Consider the following 15,226-nt stretch of genomic DNA (forward strand, 5'->3'; position numbering starts at 1 on the left):
AAGGTACTAAATTTATACGTAAACATAAGTTACAATTTATTGATAATGAAGAATACCCCTGTATCCTACTTTCACCACCTTTAGATTCCGAAAAATTCAAAAAAGCTCTTAAAAACGTGACATATGCGACTAATACGATTAAGAAAGAAGATCATGATATTTACACAAATTATTATTTAAATAAATGCACAGGTGTTGATAAAGTTTTTGATTTATTAGATAAAATATCAAAAGAAACCATTGGAACATATAAAATTTTGTGTGATTGTGGTTTCATTGTTGAAGATACTAATAATGTTTCATATGAAAGAACAGCACCGAAGGAAGACGAAGTGGAAAGGTCTATACCATTCGTTATTAAGAACATAAAAGATATGAAAACTTATAAACATTATATTTATTCATTTATTTCAGAAAAAATGGAAGCAACCCATAAAACATCTTCTCATCATTTTATAGCTATTCATACATTCCTTTTCAAAGTTGTGAAATTAAATAAGACAGGAATTAGATTTAATGTATCAGGGTACGCATTCTTGAGTAAATTAAAATGTATTCGTCACGTCGCAGATGATAAAAATTTATGTGTTCTTAATTCATTTTATGGACTTTAAAAATAAACTTTATTTTTATTTATTTTTTAATTTTTTATTCTTACATAAATGAACAAAAACGGAACAGCTAAAATGAATGATAATCAAATTAGAGCAGAAGGTAGAAGGTTATTTAAACGCTTCTATAACATTCCTGATGGTGTTAATCCTAAAACTCGTAGAAGCTATTTAAATGAAGCAATAGATGCATATGAAGGGTTTGACATTTCATCAGAAAGTGAGAGATTAGCGAGAATGATAAATGTTAATATTGATTTCTATTATTGTGATCCTCAACCAGAAGACGTGGACATAAATAAGGTAGACTTTCCATTAGTGGAATCAATAATGATAGATCCAGAATTTGAAACAGTAAATATTTTATTAACACAGAGTCCATGTGGAAAACTTCACGCTGACAGAATAACAGACGTTGAAGCACTCACCGGCTATAAAGTTTGTCCATATTGTAAAGAAGAAGTTTATTCTATCCGTGATGATCCAGAAAGGAAAAACCAAAGAAGATTTTTAAAGCATTGTGAGAAATGTAAAGAAAATAATGGAAGATTAATTCAAGACGTTCAATTGCAAAAGACACAGCAACCATATGCACCACATATTACGAAACAGAAGATATATCAGTGGTTATTAGCTCATAATTTGCAGGAATATTATAAACCGACAAGATATTATATTACTTTTGACTTCGAAACATTAGAGACTAAAGAAGAATTACAACTTTCTGAGTGTGCAACTTTGAACGCTTACTTAAAACCATTCATGGTATCATCAACGGTTAAATTAAATGATAAAACATATACGAGGAATTTTTGCTTAACTTCGAGTGATTCTTTTATTTCTGATTGGATTGAGTTTTTATTTTCAACCTGTTCATTAGTTGCTAAATCAAATATTGAACAATATGAAGAATTAATGAAGCGCAAACATTAAATGAAAAACAGAAGGAAGCATTTAAAGAACTTCTAGATGAGGAATTCAATAAAGTGAATATCATAGGTTTTAATTCGGGAAAGTTTGATTTAAATTTAATTCTTCGTGATTTAAACACTGCAAAATGGAAAATAAAATCAATGCTGGGTTCATCTTCACAATTTAAGCAAATCATTGTAAAGAAAACAAACGTTCCATATGAATTGAGATTTATTGACATCAGAAATTATATAGCGGGTGGGACATTAGACCAATTCACTCAAGATTTCGGAAACAATAAATCACGTGTTAAATCCTTTTTCCCTTATCAATTCATCACATGGGAGAATTACGAAGAAGAATTATATAAAGTGGAACCATTCACGAAAGATTCATTTTATTCAGCATTAACTCAAGAAACTATATCAGATAGTGATTATCAAATATATCTCAATGATGCTAAAAATTTTAAGAATAGATTAGAATATTTTATTCATTATTGCAATAAAGATGTTGAAATTATGATTGACCCAATTGATAAAATTATTGAAGAAACATTTGTTTATAAAATTGACATGCTTCATAATCTTTCTTTATCATCGAATGCTTCAATGATTCGTTACGCTTTAGCATATAAAGACTTTAATCCTAATGAAAAATATCCTGAGGAAGAGATAGAATCAAGTTTTGAATTAACGAAAAAGTATTGGAAATATAAAATTGAATCATATAAGAAACAAGATGAAAAAGCAGAAAGGGATACTAAAAATAATGTTTCAATGGATGATTTTCAATACTATCACGATTTAATCCTTTCATCTAAATGCAAAATGTGTGGTAAAGCGTTTACATATGCAAATAAACCAACATTGGATAGAATCGATAATGAAAAACCACATACCAAAGAAAATTGTCAGTTAATGTGTTGTTATTGCAATGTCGTAAAATCAAATAAAGATGAAGATGTTCAACGTTTAAGAATCAATTTAAGAAATTATGCATTAAAAAATAATTTACCAATGACTTTAGATTCAGTTGAAGCTTATCACATTCTCCGTAATGGAATTACTGGTGGTTTATCAAATGTTCAACATAGAGTAAATCTTAAAGGAATCACGCACATTAATAAACTTTCATATAATCCAGAAACTAAAACTGTATCAAATGAGGACACCACCAACATTATGACTCATTTCGTTGGTGTTGATTTTAATTCATTATATCCTTCATCATTTTCATCTAATCCTCATGATTTCATTCAATATACTGACCATAAAATGTATATGCCGGGAAGATTGAATGGTGTTATCATTTGTGATACAGCAACAAAGAAAGCAAAAGCACTGGGAATAATTAAGAAGAAAAATACTTTATTCGTGGCTGAAGTAAAGGGTCACATTGATGAAAAATACATTAATGATTACATAAACTTTTTACCGATAATAAGAAACTTAGATATTATCACAGATGAAAAAACAATTGGCAGTTTTATGTATAATTACATGAAATCAAACAATCTACCAGTTGACCAGAAACAGAGGAAATTAACTCAGTTAGCATCAACACACACCAAATCAACCATTTTCTTCTTATTATCTTTGGTATCTAATAGACAGATTTCATTTTATCATCGATGATATTCAATCAATTTTAACATTTACTAAAAACACTTGTTTTAATGAATTTGCGAACAAATTTATGAACGAAAGACAAAAGGCTGAATTAGAAGGAAATAAAGGAAAAAGTTTATTTTGCAAGATTTCACTTAATGGATCATATGGTTACGATGCAATGAATACACAAAATTACGCAAAGACTAAAATAATGAATGCACAGAAGGCACGCGTTGCATGTATGTCAAATAAGTTTAAAAACATAAGAGAAATAGGTGAAGATACATATCAAGTGATGCTTAAAGATAGATTTTATAGATGTGATACATGTTTACAAGAGGCATTCTTCACTTTAGATAATGCTAAATACTGGTATTTGGTTTTCATTTATGATTTTATGTATAAATGCATGAATGTTAATCGTTTTCATTTCATTGAAGGTGATACTGATTCATCTTATTGGGCAATCGCTGGCGACCAAATCTTCCTAACACTCAAGCATTTCAAGCAATTGTTACCGATAAACAATTTTATGATAAAAACATTTTCAAATTCGCACCATTTGATTTCTTCTGTTTTGATGAGAAATTTAAACCTAAATTAAAGAATAAAGCTGAAGAAAAAGCACATGAGAAGAAGTTATTGGGTTTAGCAATTGAGAAACAAGGTGATAACATGGTTGCTTTATGCCCTAAGTGTTATACATCATTCAACGGTTCAATTGATGGAAGTGATTTTAAAAAGATTGCACAAAAAATGAAAGGTGTTAGTTTACGACAAAATAAACAATTAACACCTAAAAATTATTTGGATATAATAAATGATAAAGTGATATTTGATGGTCAGAATATTAATTTACAACTTAAAAACGGGTCAATGACTCGCTTAACAATCGGTAAGACTGCATTAACAGGAGCACACACTAAGGCTGTATGTTGTGAAAATGGATGTTGTATGCCATTTATTTAATACAATTTAAAATTTTATTTTTAATAAAATGCCACAGAAGAGACAAAAGGAACCGTAAATAATGGTTTTGATACTATGATTCAAAGAGGTGGGCACCCTTAAACATTTATTTTATTTTTATATAAATGGATAACACAGATTTAAAAATTTAATTGATGATTTAGTACTTAATCAAAATTTTCTTAATTATTATGAATTAAAATCATATCTCCAAAAACAATAACAATATAACGGGTGATGATATGGAATTATTATCCATATTATAAAAATGAAATTTTGAAATATCATGATAAAATAATTTCTAAAATTAAAGACAAAATTAAAAATAATGAATATACAAAGGAAAAACTAAATCACAACTTAAACAATTGAAAGATTTCAAAAATAAAGTATTAACAGAAGAAGATATTGAGGAATTATATAAATTATATAATCCTGAGCCGCAAAAACAAAAGGTGCAAAACGCCCAGGTCCTTCAGACCATAAATGAAGCACAAGCTTTAATTTATGATTCATTAGTTAAACCATATTCAGCCCGACTTTTAAATGAAGATCAACTTTTGGAATTCATCCTTCAACATAAACTCGAAGCGGGAAAGTATATCAAACCTTTATATACAGCATATTTAAAACAAATGAATAGAATACATCCAGAATTAATGAAGGGGGGAATGAAATCCAAAATCAAAGCAGATAAAATTAAACCACTTGCAACGACAGTACCGCTTCCTCCTTCATTCCCCCCTTCATCATTCACTTTATTATATCCATTTCAAACATTAAAGAAGCAAAAAGATTTTAAAAAGGATTTCAAGATATTAAATAAACCAATTGACCCGAAAATTCAACCGTTAAAGGAAAAATTTAGTCGCCCTTCATTTGCTCCATATCCATATTCATACGAAATCGATCATCTGGAATATTCAAAAGGAAAAGTTACTTATTTATTTGCCATTAACATTAACACTAGATATTTATATTGCATTCCAGTGAAAGGGAAAACAGAACAGGAAACAAGAAGAGCTATACAATACTTACTAGATCATGAAAGAGTAGATAATATAAGGGGTGATGGTGATAAAGGATTTCAGGCAGCTATGGCTCATTATTTCCCACAAATTAATTTTTACTTTCATCCTCTCCATATACGTTTCATAATAAAATAGTTGATGCGGTAATGAGAACTCTTAGAGATGCGTTAGGGGTTAACGGTCAGATATACTGGGATGGAAATCATGACTCCATCATACAAGTTAGTATATTATTACAATAATACATGGCATAGAACTATAAACATGAAACCGTGGAAATGAAAAATGATATTTCAAAAGAATGGGAATATATTAGAAAGCAAATGGAAAGGTTAATGATGTTAAACGTGAACAAATTAATTCGGGGCTCATGAATTTTAAACAAGGGGATAAAGTTTTGATTCATCTCGATTATGGAAAAACTGATAAATCAATGACAAAAAAAGACGAAGATTTGACACAATAGCTGAATTTGTTAGATATATTAACGGCAATGCATTAGTTGAAGTTGACAATAAATTAATAGAAATTCCGATTTATTTTATTACTCCATTATATTTAAATAATATTTAATTTTTTTATTTCGTAAGAAATGAGTGACAACAAAGCAGCCAAGAGTCCAGACAATGAATATAAAAAGAAACTAAACAGAATTAAATCAAAAATATGCTATTACAAAAAGAAGCCGCAATGCGGTGGGGTTGAAAACGATAAAGAGAGGAAAGAAATAATCGAAAAATTAGAAACTTACCGTTCAATCCTTAAACTGAGTGAAGCAAAAATAAAAGAATTTAATAGAATAAATAAATTGATTGGAAGAGATGAATTTAATAAAGATGAATTTTTAAACTCAATCCAAATTTAATTTTTATTCCTCTTCCCGAACCCTTCTGGGTTCTTGCATCATTTTTATCATTTCCTCCCTTGTTATGATTCGTGGTAAATTTTGAGCTTGTGGGGTATCCATTTATATAAAAATAAAATTTTGTTATCAGTTATTTTATCGTTAATGGTTTCAGGTTATTCAATAATTAATTATTTTTGAATAACTGAAGGTGTCACTATGTCACCATGTCACCAGGTTAATTAACTTCTCTGAAAAAATGAGACAACATGACATTTAGACAACACAACAGGATTAAGGAGGAAGGCACTTATGAAGCATTTTTGAATAACTGAAGGTGTCACTATGTCACCATGTCACCAGGTTAATTAACTTCTCTGAAAAAATGAGACAACATGACATTTAGACAACACAACAGGATTAAGGAGGAAGGCACTTATGAAGCATTTTTGAATAACTGAAGGTGTCACTATGTCACCATGTCACCAGGTTAATTAACTTCTCTGAAAAAATGAGACAACATGACATTTAGACAACACAACAGGATTAAGGAGGAAGGCACTTATGAAGCATTTTTGAATAACTGAAGGTGTCACTATGTCACCATGTCACCAGGTTAATTAACTTCTCTGAAAAAATGAGACAACATGACATTTAGACAACACAACAGGATTAATGCAAAAATAAATTCAAATCATACTTTATAAAGCTTCATTTACAGGTATTTCATCATCAGTAAATGAATCCTCATTATCGTTTGGTTCAACCTGTTTATATAATCCTTTCATTTCTTCTTTCAAAACATAACACCATGTCTGTTTACCATCTATTCTTCTCTGTTTCCTTTCACATTTATCCTTAATGCTCATTTGAAAGTTTTTGTCTTTCATGTCTGATGGTTTGCAGAATAGAGCATTTTCACACGTCATACCTGCACACAATTCATCATAATGTGTATTTATCCATTCATCTAAAGGATTTGTTGATAATTCTATTAAATCTTGTTTGGCTTCAGTCATCGGTATGATTCGTACATTAAATGATGAAAGGTCATATTGCATAAAATATGTTAGTAAATTATCATAAAATTCCTTGGTGCATGAATCCATTAAATTCTTGAAGTAATCAAATTGACCCTTGAATTTACCATTAACTCTTAAAACTACGTATCTTCTGTCTCCAACTTCAATTTTGACAGGGTAGACGTTATTAGTTACGAAAATGAAGTTTGCAACATTCTGAGCAGTTCTTCTGGGTTGATTCTTTTCATTAATTCTAATCTCATTATCCGTTATAATTTATTTCAAAGCGTTGAAGTTTGCAAGTCTGTCTTCACCTACATTCTTGAGTTCATTAAGTACAAGAAACATTTTATTTTCAACTACTGAATTGAAATTACCCGTTAGCTCACTTATTTCGGTAATGTTTTTACATGAATAACCAGCGAGAAGTTCAGAAATAATGTCTGTAAATCTGTTTTTACCTGTTCCCTGAAGTCCTTTCAAAATAATTGCTGTTTCATTCTTGATTCCAGGATGTTGAATCATTGATGCAATCCAGCCGAGAAGGTATTTATACACTTCATCGTTATTATCACAAATGGCTTCTTTAATGAAATTCATAAACATCTCAATTTTTGAGTAATCAGGCTTTTCGAGAATGTTGTATTTATAACCTTGAAACGTTGAGAAAACATCTGGGGAATCAGATTTAAAGCAAACACCCTTAACAGTTAATGAAGACAATTGATTTAGTAGTACGTCCCACGCTGTTATGGTTTTACCTTCTTCTTTAAATAATTTAATCATTTTGAGTGACTCTTTCATGTTTGATTGAAGAACGAATGATATTTGATTCATTTTGTCGTGGATATTATAGTCCTTTTGAATGAAATATTTGTTTCCACAATCTACAAAACGGATTACACGTGATAAATCCTCAATTACTTCAGAACTGTTTTTATACTGATGATTTTCAGCCTTGCGTCTAATATCTGTTATCAAAAACGAGTCATCAAGTTTTATATCAAATGTTATTTTTGGCTTACGTAATAAAGGTAAAACGTATTCATCATAATATTCCTTTTGATATAGTTTTAGAATCTTCACTAAAACAAATGGAGAAGTCATTAAATGTGCATATCTACTACGTGCTTTTTCAAAATTACTTTTTGCATTTTCTGTTAAACTGCAGAAGTTATAAACGTTATCGTATGCTTCATTAATCAAATGATTAGGTAACGAATTAATAGCTTGAAACAGTGTGAATAATGTTATTTCTTTTTCTAAATTCATGTTTCCACCGTCATTATGTACTTCAAAATCACAGATGCCATCAACTATGCTCTGGGCAAGTTTATCGTCAATGTTTACATCTTTGTTTTCATTCATTATACTCTTTATTTCTTCATTCTTCTGTTCAACTCTTACCTTAATATTCAAATCATTTAATATATCATTCACTGTTCTAGTTAATGTTGAATCGTAACTTCCACGAATGAATGAGTATGTATTGATTGGTTCTGTTGCATTCTTGCGAACTCTTGAATCAGCCATAACCACTAATGAACGTTTTGAATCATCAATAGAAGTCATTATATCAATATCATAATCATTGCAGGAATAACATTTAATCATTCTGTTCGAAACTGCATAAAAGAAATTAGTGTTGCAATAAATGTGAAGACCTCTGAAGCGGTTTTAACGATAACATCTTTATCCGAAAGTTTTGATAAAATATCTTTTCCAACTGTTTCTTTAAGTTCATCATTGTACGATTTATTGATATCAACATCTATAATCGTTAAATTTGATATTTTATTTACTAATAAAGCCATACCAGTTTTCCTTCCTCTTCCTCCATCGTGTTTGAGGTAGTTATGTAAATCAATCTTGTTTTCACCAATTCTTTCGTTGAGGGTTTTAGTTTCTGCCACAACTAATTCCTCAGCTAATGAATCAATAACTTTTTCATCAGAAACGATATAGTTGCTGTTGTTGTTTGTTGCTGTCATTTATATAGGAATAAAAAAATAAAAATAATTTTAAAACTAACTTTATTTTTGGACTGCATCAAATTTCAGGACTGTTGTCAAAATGTCAAGTTGTCTCATTTTTTCAGAGAAGTTAATTAACCTGGTGACATGGTGACGTAGTGACACCCTCAGTTCTTCAAAAATAATTAATTATTGAATAACCTAAAAACCGTTAACGTAAACATTAACGATAAAATTTATTTCCAGGACTGTTGTCAAAATGTCATGTTGTCATCATTTTTAAGAGAAGTTAATTAACCTGGTGACATGGTGACGTAGTGACACTTTCAGTTATTCAAAAATAATTAATTATTGAATAACCTAAAAACCGTTAACGATAAAATATATTTTTGGTCGTTTATGACAAAAATAAATGGTTCATTTACTCACAATATTTTTTTACAAAACGACCCCAAACTTTTAACTTCTTTTCTGCAGTTTCTAATGCTATCTTAGCGAGTTCATATTCTTTAAATTCTCTCTTTAAATCTTCTTGTTCCCATTGGTCTAGTTCGTATGGAGAATCTCTATAACCATAATATATCTCACGTTCATGTTCTAATTGTTTTTCGCACATTTTTCTAACTTCTTCTTCAAACAAATGTTTAGCATTCTCTACTGTATCTTCGAGTTCTTCTTCATCTAATTTCTCATGAACTTTCTTGTCTATGGAGTCCATAATTTTTCCAACTGCTATGCAATATTTTGGAGAAGCCCACATTGCTATATAGTTTATAAGTCTTGGGTCTACATACGTTCCTCTAACCTGTTTGATTTCATCAGGAATTCCTGCATGAATTTTGTATAAAAAGCAACAGTCCGAATTCCGGCGGTTGCTATATTCTTCACAAAATGCCTTATAATACTCTTCCCAGGACTTATTTTCCAACAACTTTCTAAAGTCTTTCCTAAACTGCTGACACATATTTGTTGCATTAATGTAACCATCCTTGTCTCTACGTAAGACTTCAATACCGTTATAAGTGCCTTTTGTGAATGTTTCGCCATTAGATTTGTTAGTGAATGTTTTTGCTTCGACTGACATTTCTGTTCTTACATACAAAATAAAAAAAATAAAAAAATAATTTTAAAACTAACTTTATTTTTGGACTGCATCAAATTTCCAGGACTGTTGTCAAAATGTCATGTTGTCTCATTTTTAAGAGAAGTTAATTAACCTGGTGACACATGGTGACGTAGTGACACGTTCAGTTATTCAAAAATAATTAATTATTGAATAACCTAAAAACCGTTAACGTAAACATTAACGTAAACATTATTTCTGCAGTTCATCCATTACTTCATTACCTAATTAATTACAGACATAAAATATATTTAGTTCATTCGGTAAGCCTTGACCCAAAGGTCTGGGCTCAAGCACATTCAATGAACGCGGTACCATGCGAATACAGTCACAAATGGTGGCATGTAATCTTTACCCGAGCCTGTTGGATTTGTTGTGAAAGTGTGTGAATGATTTCCTGCGGTTCCACAGAAAATACCTGTGCTTGAATCTACTGGGTCAGTTGAAATATAGGGTGTCCAAAGGTGTGTTTAGCACAAACCTGAATACTGCGAATAGAAATAAACAAGTTACATATATATAAAGTTTATTTAAATATAATCACCATTGGATTCAATCACGCGTTCGCAGCGATCGATCCAGGCTTGAAAGACACGCTTTAAATCATCATGAGAAAATTGCTCAAATTGCTCTCTTACAAAATTTTCAAGATCATCTGGACTCGCGAATTCGCGTCCTTCAGCTCTCTTTTTTAGCGTGCCGAATAAATAAAAGTCAGAGGGTGCAATATCAGGTGAATAAATTGGGTTTGGAACAACTTTGACATTGTTTTCCACCAAGTAATTCATTACCTTATGACTTTTGTGAACTCTTGAATTATCAAAATGAATTGCAAACTTTTGTTTTTGTTGTTTGGATTTCTCAAACTCATCAGAATTGATAATTTGAGTAAGAACATTGTCAATTAGATACTGAGCATTCATCGTATTAGGTTTTTGAAGAATATCAATTGCGATGATGCCATTCACGCCCCAAAAAACCGACAACATCATCATTGGTGTGTCAATTTTTTTCTTCGGGAATGTTTGCGGATTTTCATCCTTCGGGATCCACATGATTTTGGCTTCTGTTGCATATTGAAACCAAGACTCGTCCCCTGTTACTAAAAAGCGAAACTTCTTGGATTGATACGCACCCAATATAGAGAGGAGCTCTTTCGAAGATTGGACTCTAGATTTTTTTTGAACTGAATTAAGGTTGTGGCGGAACCCAACGTGTATACGCTAGTTTGTAGTTCAAATAATTGTGCAGATAATAACTGACTGTTGTACGTGGTATCTTTGTCATCTCCTCTATCCTTCTGAGTGATGCTCTTGGGTCTTCATCTAGCGCTTGAAGAATTGCTTTGATTTTTCTTTGATCCGGCGATTTTTTGTCAATTTTTATGATGGGCGCCTTTTTGTTCATGAAGTGATACATCCTAACATGATACGTTACAGTGGAATAGCTAGGAGCATCCATACCGAAGCATTTTACCAATGTCTCGTAGATTTTTTACAGTCTTTGCATTTTTTTGCAAGAGCGAGGATGTTTTCTTTATGATTCATTAAAAAAATGAAAAAAATCCCGCCAAAATTTCCCGCGAAACCGCCTCTTGTCTCAAAATTCATTTTATATCCCGGCATGGCGCCAAAATACAACATACTCATCATATACATATATTCATATTTTTTATTATATATTTATAATCAGCATATATCTCCTTTAATAGTCTCATATAGAGCGCTGTGCTAAACGCACCTTTGGACACCCTATATCAGATCTATTCATTCCCTGTCTATTCGAACCCGCTGCAAGATTTGTATAACCTCTTTTTGTTATTGAATGTGAATGATTACCTGTTGTGTTTGTAGTTCCTGTATGAGTGTGCGGTGGAAGGTTTGCTTCTTTAATTTTCTTCGAACCTCCTGTTTGCTTTGAATATCTAGCACAGTATAAGAATTTATCTACAATCTGCTTCCACGTACCAAAACCTAAAACTGTTGATGGATTTGTTGAGTTCATTGACGTATAAATAGAACCAACAGGATATAATGTTTGAAGAATTTCATTTTTCATGCTTGTAATCACATCATTTACTTCCGACTTCTTTGCATAATTTTCATCAACATAAGTTTTATCTGCTTTAAGTCTAAACATCCTGAAACCCATCTGTATCAGCTTTAACTTTAAAAGTCTCCGATGTCCATTCATGATACCATTCAACCTTTTCTTTAATTTCATTATCTTTTTCATCAACATAAACCAAATTTGCCTTCTTATTTAACTCACTATCCACATATTCCTTATCCACCTTCTTCATTATGTCATTTAGGAAACCTTCTATGAATTCCTCATTTAAATTAAATCTTCCAATCTTCAAAACTTTAGGAAATGCATTTAATGCGTAATATCTCTGTTCTTCTGGTGGAATTGATGTTATATCATCCGTTATTCCTTTAATTTTTGAATTCATAAATAAAATTTCTTTTATATTTGATATCACTGCACCACCTTTGCAAACGAATTCGAAATGGTCATTTTTCAATACTATCTCCAAATCTCCATATTTCAACCTTTGCGTTTGTTCTGCCGTCTTTGAATTATATGCATATATGGCGTATGTAATGGTCTGAAGGACCTGGGCGCTTTGCGCCTTAAGTTGCTGTTGTTTAATCATTTATTATGATTTAAAAATAAATATTTAATCCGTTATCTCATCAGCTATTTTCTCTATTTGAAATTGCCATAATATTTCATTCATAAATTCTAAATCACAATCAAATAGGTCAGTTATTCTAAATTTAATATTTGATAAATCTTTTGAATGAAGAATAAATGAATTCCCGGATAATTGAAACGGATATGATAAAGAAAATGTGTTTAAGTTGATGGATAAAATGTTTTGTATTGATGGGTAAGAGTTAGGGTCTAATGTTTGATGTGAAATCTCATTGGGGTATTAACTTTATCACATTTGATTAAAATGAAATTGGAACCAGTGTCAGAATACAAAACATCCCCAACGTCTTTTTCAAAATTTAATATCCCCAACAATGAACGAAGATGAGGAGTACAAAATTTAATTTTCAGCGGGAATTTAATAAGGTTATTTATTTCATCAAGTTCAAAAAGTTTATCGGGTTTTGATTTAAAATTTTCTTCATACCATACGATAAATGATTCATTTAAATAACTTAAAATCATGTTAATATCCCATTTTGCTATCACATTATTTATATACATATCATACGTTTTTTCAAGGTCATCTTTAATAAATGATATATAATCTGAAGGGTCTAAAAGAATGGGATTAAATTTACCACTCACAGAAACGAGAGTAACATTATAAATTCCGCTAACTGTTAAATTTAATTCACAGCTATTATTCGAAATAATATTGATAATTGACATTTTTATTACGATTAAAAATATGGTAAAGCGTTATTTTCCAGTGATAAATAAAACTAGAATAAGAATACCTCAAGAATTCATAAATTCAACGAATAAGAAATTCATTCATGTTATAAATTTTAGTGTTTTCAGAAAATATGAGTCAGTGTCATATTCATCAACAGGTTATATTTCACTTCATTCAAATTTAGTTCAATCAAACCCATATAATGACCATTTCATAAGATTTTCAGATGGTATTAAAAATGTAATTGATAGATTAAAATATGAACAGATTGACAATATCGAATTTTTGAATTTTGGTTTAAATATCCCGATGGAAAAAAGATTGAAGTTAAAGATAAAGCTGATACTATAACAAAAACAATTACAATGACCGATCCGGATAGTGGGAACAAAAAGAAATAAAACAAACGATAGAAACTGGTGAAAGGTCAATTATTATTGATTATGATTCAAAGGATTATTATTCGATAATGTTAATGCTTGAATATTAAATAGCCTTAACAAAGAATTTTTCAAGTGATATTTTATATTCATCAACTATTTTATTATAAATATCATTATATGTTAAATGAAGTTCAGTTGTTGTTCCGTTCTTTGATATCTTAATTGTGCTAATATCCTTTATAGGATTTATTTTTGCAACTGTTCCGCAGCATGAAACCTCATCATCTATGAAAAATTGAATCTTAACGTCTGAATCTTGAACATCACAAAGAATGGCGATAATGTGAATTAATGATTCATAAGGTAAAATAATTAAACCGGATTGATCAATTAAATTTATTATTGAATCATAATTATTAATTATTATATCACGGTAAATTTTCATTAATTCAGAATTAATGTCTATTTTATATGGGTTCTCGATGTTTGATGAAAGAGGCGGGGTATGTTGGATAAGTGGGAATTTCAACAGGTTCTTTACCGGGTTCAGATAAAATGATTGGGTCTCCATTCTCATGGTTTTCTTCATTCTCCTGTTTCGGTAAGTCACGAGTTAATAAATTTGGTTGAGTTGCTGACCTTGTTAGTTCAGGGCTAACATTAACTTTAACATTTTGAATAATTCGTGATTTATCATCATTTACGTTATAACCAACCGTAATCTCTGCTTTTGCGTTAGTGTTCTTTTGACTAGTGAAACGTCTTCTCATTTATATTCGAATAAAAAAAATATATTTAAACTTTTATTTTGCTGGAAGTTTTGAATCTATTATTCCCTGTATTTGTTCTTGAAGTTGATTTTTAGCTGTTTCATTGTAATTAATAGACCTAATATATTCATTAATTGCATTCTTATAATCATCTGATTTCTCAAATTTTCTTTTATCTAATTCCTTAACTAAATCACAAGTTAAACCTCGTTGCTGATATAATGGTTTCTTAATTAAATCTTTGAATGCTTGAGATAAAGCACCTGATGCAATTCTTGCTACTATAATTGGTTGGAATTGCTGTTTAAGTTCATCTTTAACATTTGCGAAAACTGGATCGAATAAAGCAACTTTAAAGAATTTCTTAGCTGAAATTTCAGGTCTAATATTTGCATATTGACCATCAAACTGGTTAGAATATCGTGGTAATCCATCCGGTCCCTCTTCAATAGCATTTAATTCTTCATTGAAATAAGAATATGGATTATAACGGTATGAATTAATTGGACCATTTTCACCTTCTCCAATGTATTGTTTAACAGCTTTTCCATTTTCATCAAATTGCATAGGATAAC

At 30.3% G+C, this 15,226-nt stretch overlaps 5 protein-coding genes and 5 pseudogenes across 10 annotated transcripts, besides 2 other annotated features; 4 read left to right on the forward strand and 6 right to left on the reverse strand.

Moving 5' to 3' along the window:
- Positions 1-15,226: part of a mobile genetic element that runs on past both edges of the window.
- On the forward strand, positions 663-1,548 carry TVAGG3_0547830 (annotated as a pseudogene). Its single transcript has one exon. A coding segment is annotated over exon 1 (886 nt).
- Positions 2,045-4,105, forward strand: TVAGG3_0547840 (annotated as a pseudogene). The gene has a single exon. A coding segment is annotated over exon 1 (2,061 nt).
- Positions 4,765-5,709, forward strand: TVAGG3_0547850 (annotated as a pseudogene). Its single transcript has one exon. A coding segment is annotated over exon 1 (945 nt).
- On the forward strand, positions 5,729-6,001 carry TVAGG3_0547860 (uncharacterized protein; the record flags this gene model as incomplete). Its single annotated transcript, XM_001315837.1, has 1 exon — positions 5,729-6,001. The coding sequence occupies one exon, from the start codon at positions 5,729-5,731 to the stop codon at positions 5,999-6,001; it is 273 nt and encodes a 90-aa protein (XP_001315872.1).
- Positions 6,682-6,999, reverse strand: TVAGG3_0547870 (uncharacterized protein; the record flags this gene model as incomplete). Its single annotated transcript, XM_051238066.1, has 1 exon — positions 6,682-6,999. One exon carries the CDS (start codon positions 6,997-6,999, stop codon positions 6,682-6,684), a length of 318 nt encoding a protein of 105 aa, XP_051095890.1.
- Positions 7,279-8,574, reverse strand: TVAGG3_0547880 (uncharacterized protein; the record flags this gene model as incomplete). Its single annotated transcript, XM_051238067.1, has 1 exon — positions 7,279-8,574. One exon carries the CDS (start codon positions 8,572-8,574, stop codon positions 7,279-7,281), a length of 1,296 nt encoding a protein of 431 aa, XP_051095891.1.
- On the reverse strand, positions 8,613-8,993 carry TVAGG3_0547890 (uncharacterized protein; the record flags this gene model as incomplete). Its single annotated transcript, XM_051238068.1, has 1 exon — positions 8,613-8,993. One exon carries the CDS (start codon positions 8,991-8,993, stop codon positions 8,613-8,615), a length of 381 nt encoding a protein of 126 aa, XP_051095892.1.
- Positions 9,397-10,059, reverse strand: TVAGG3_0547900 (uncharacterized protein; the record flags this gene model as incomplete). Its single annotated transcript, XM_051238069.1, has 1 exon — positions 9,397-10,059. One exon carries the CDS (start codon positions 10,057-10,059, stop codon positions 9,397-9,399), a length of 663 nt encoding a protein of 220 aa, XP_051095893.1.
- Positions 10,549-11,852: a mobile genetic element.
- Positions 10,629-11,756, reverse strand: TVAGG3_0547920 (annotated as a pseudogene). The gene has a single exon. A coding segment is annotated over exon 1 (1,128 nt).
- Positions 12,224-12,757, reverse strand: TVAGG3_0547930 (annotated as a pseudogene). Its single transcript has one exon. A coding segment is annotated over exon 1 (534 nt).

The sequence above is a fragment of the Trichomonas vaginalis genome, chromosome II, assembly GCF_026262505.1.
Source record: "Trichomonas vaginalis G3 chromosome II, whole genome shotgun sequence".
Lineage (NCBI taxonomy): Eukaryota > Parabasalia > Trichomonadida > Trichomonadidae > Trichomonas > Trichomonas vaginalis.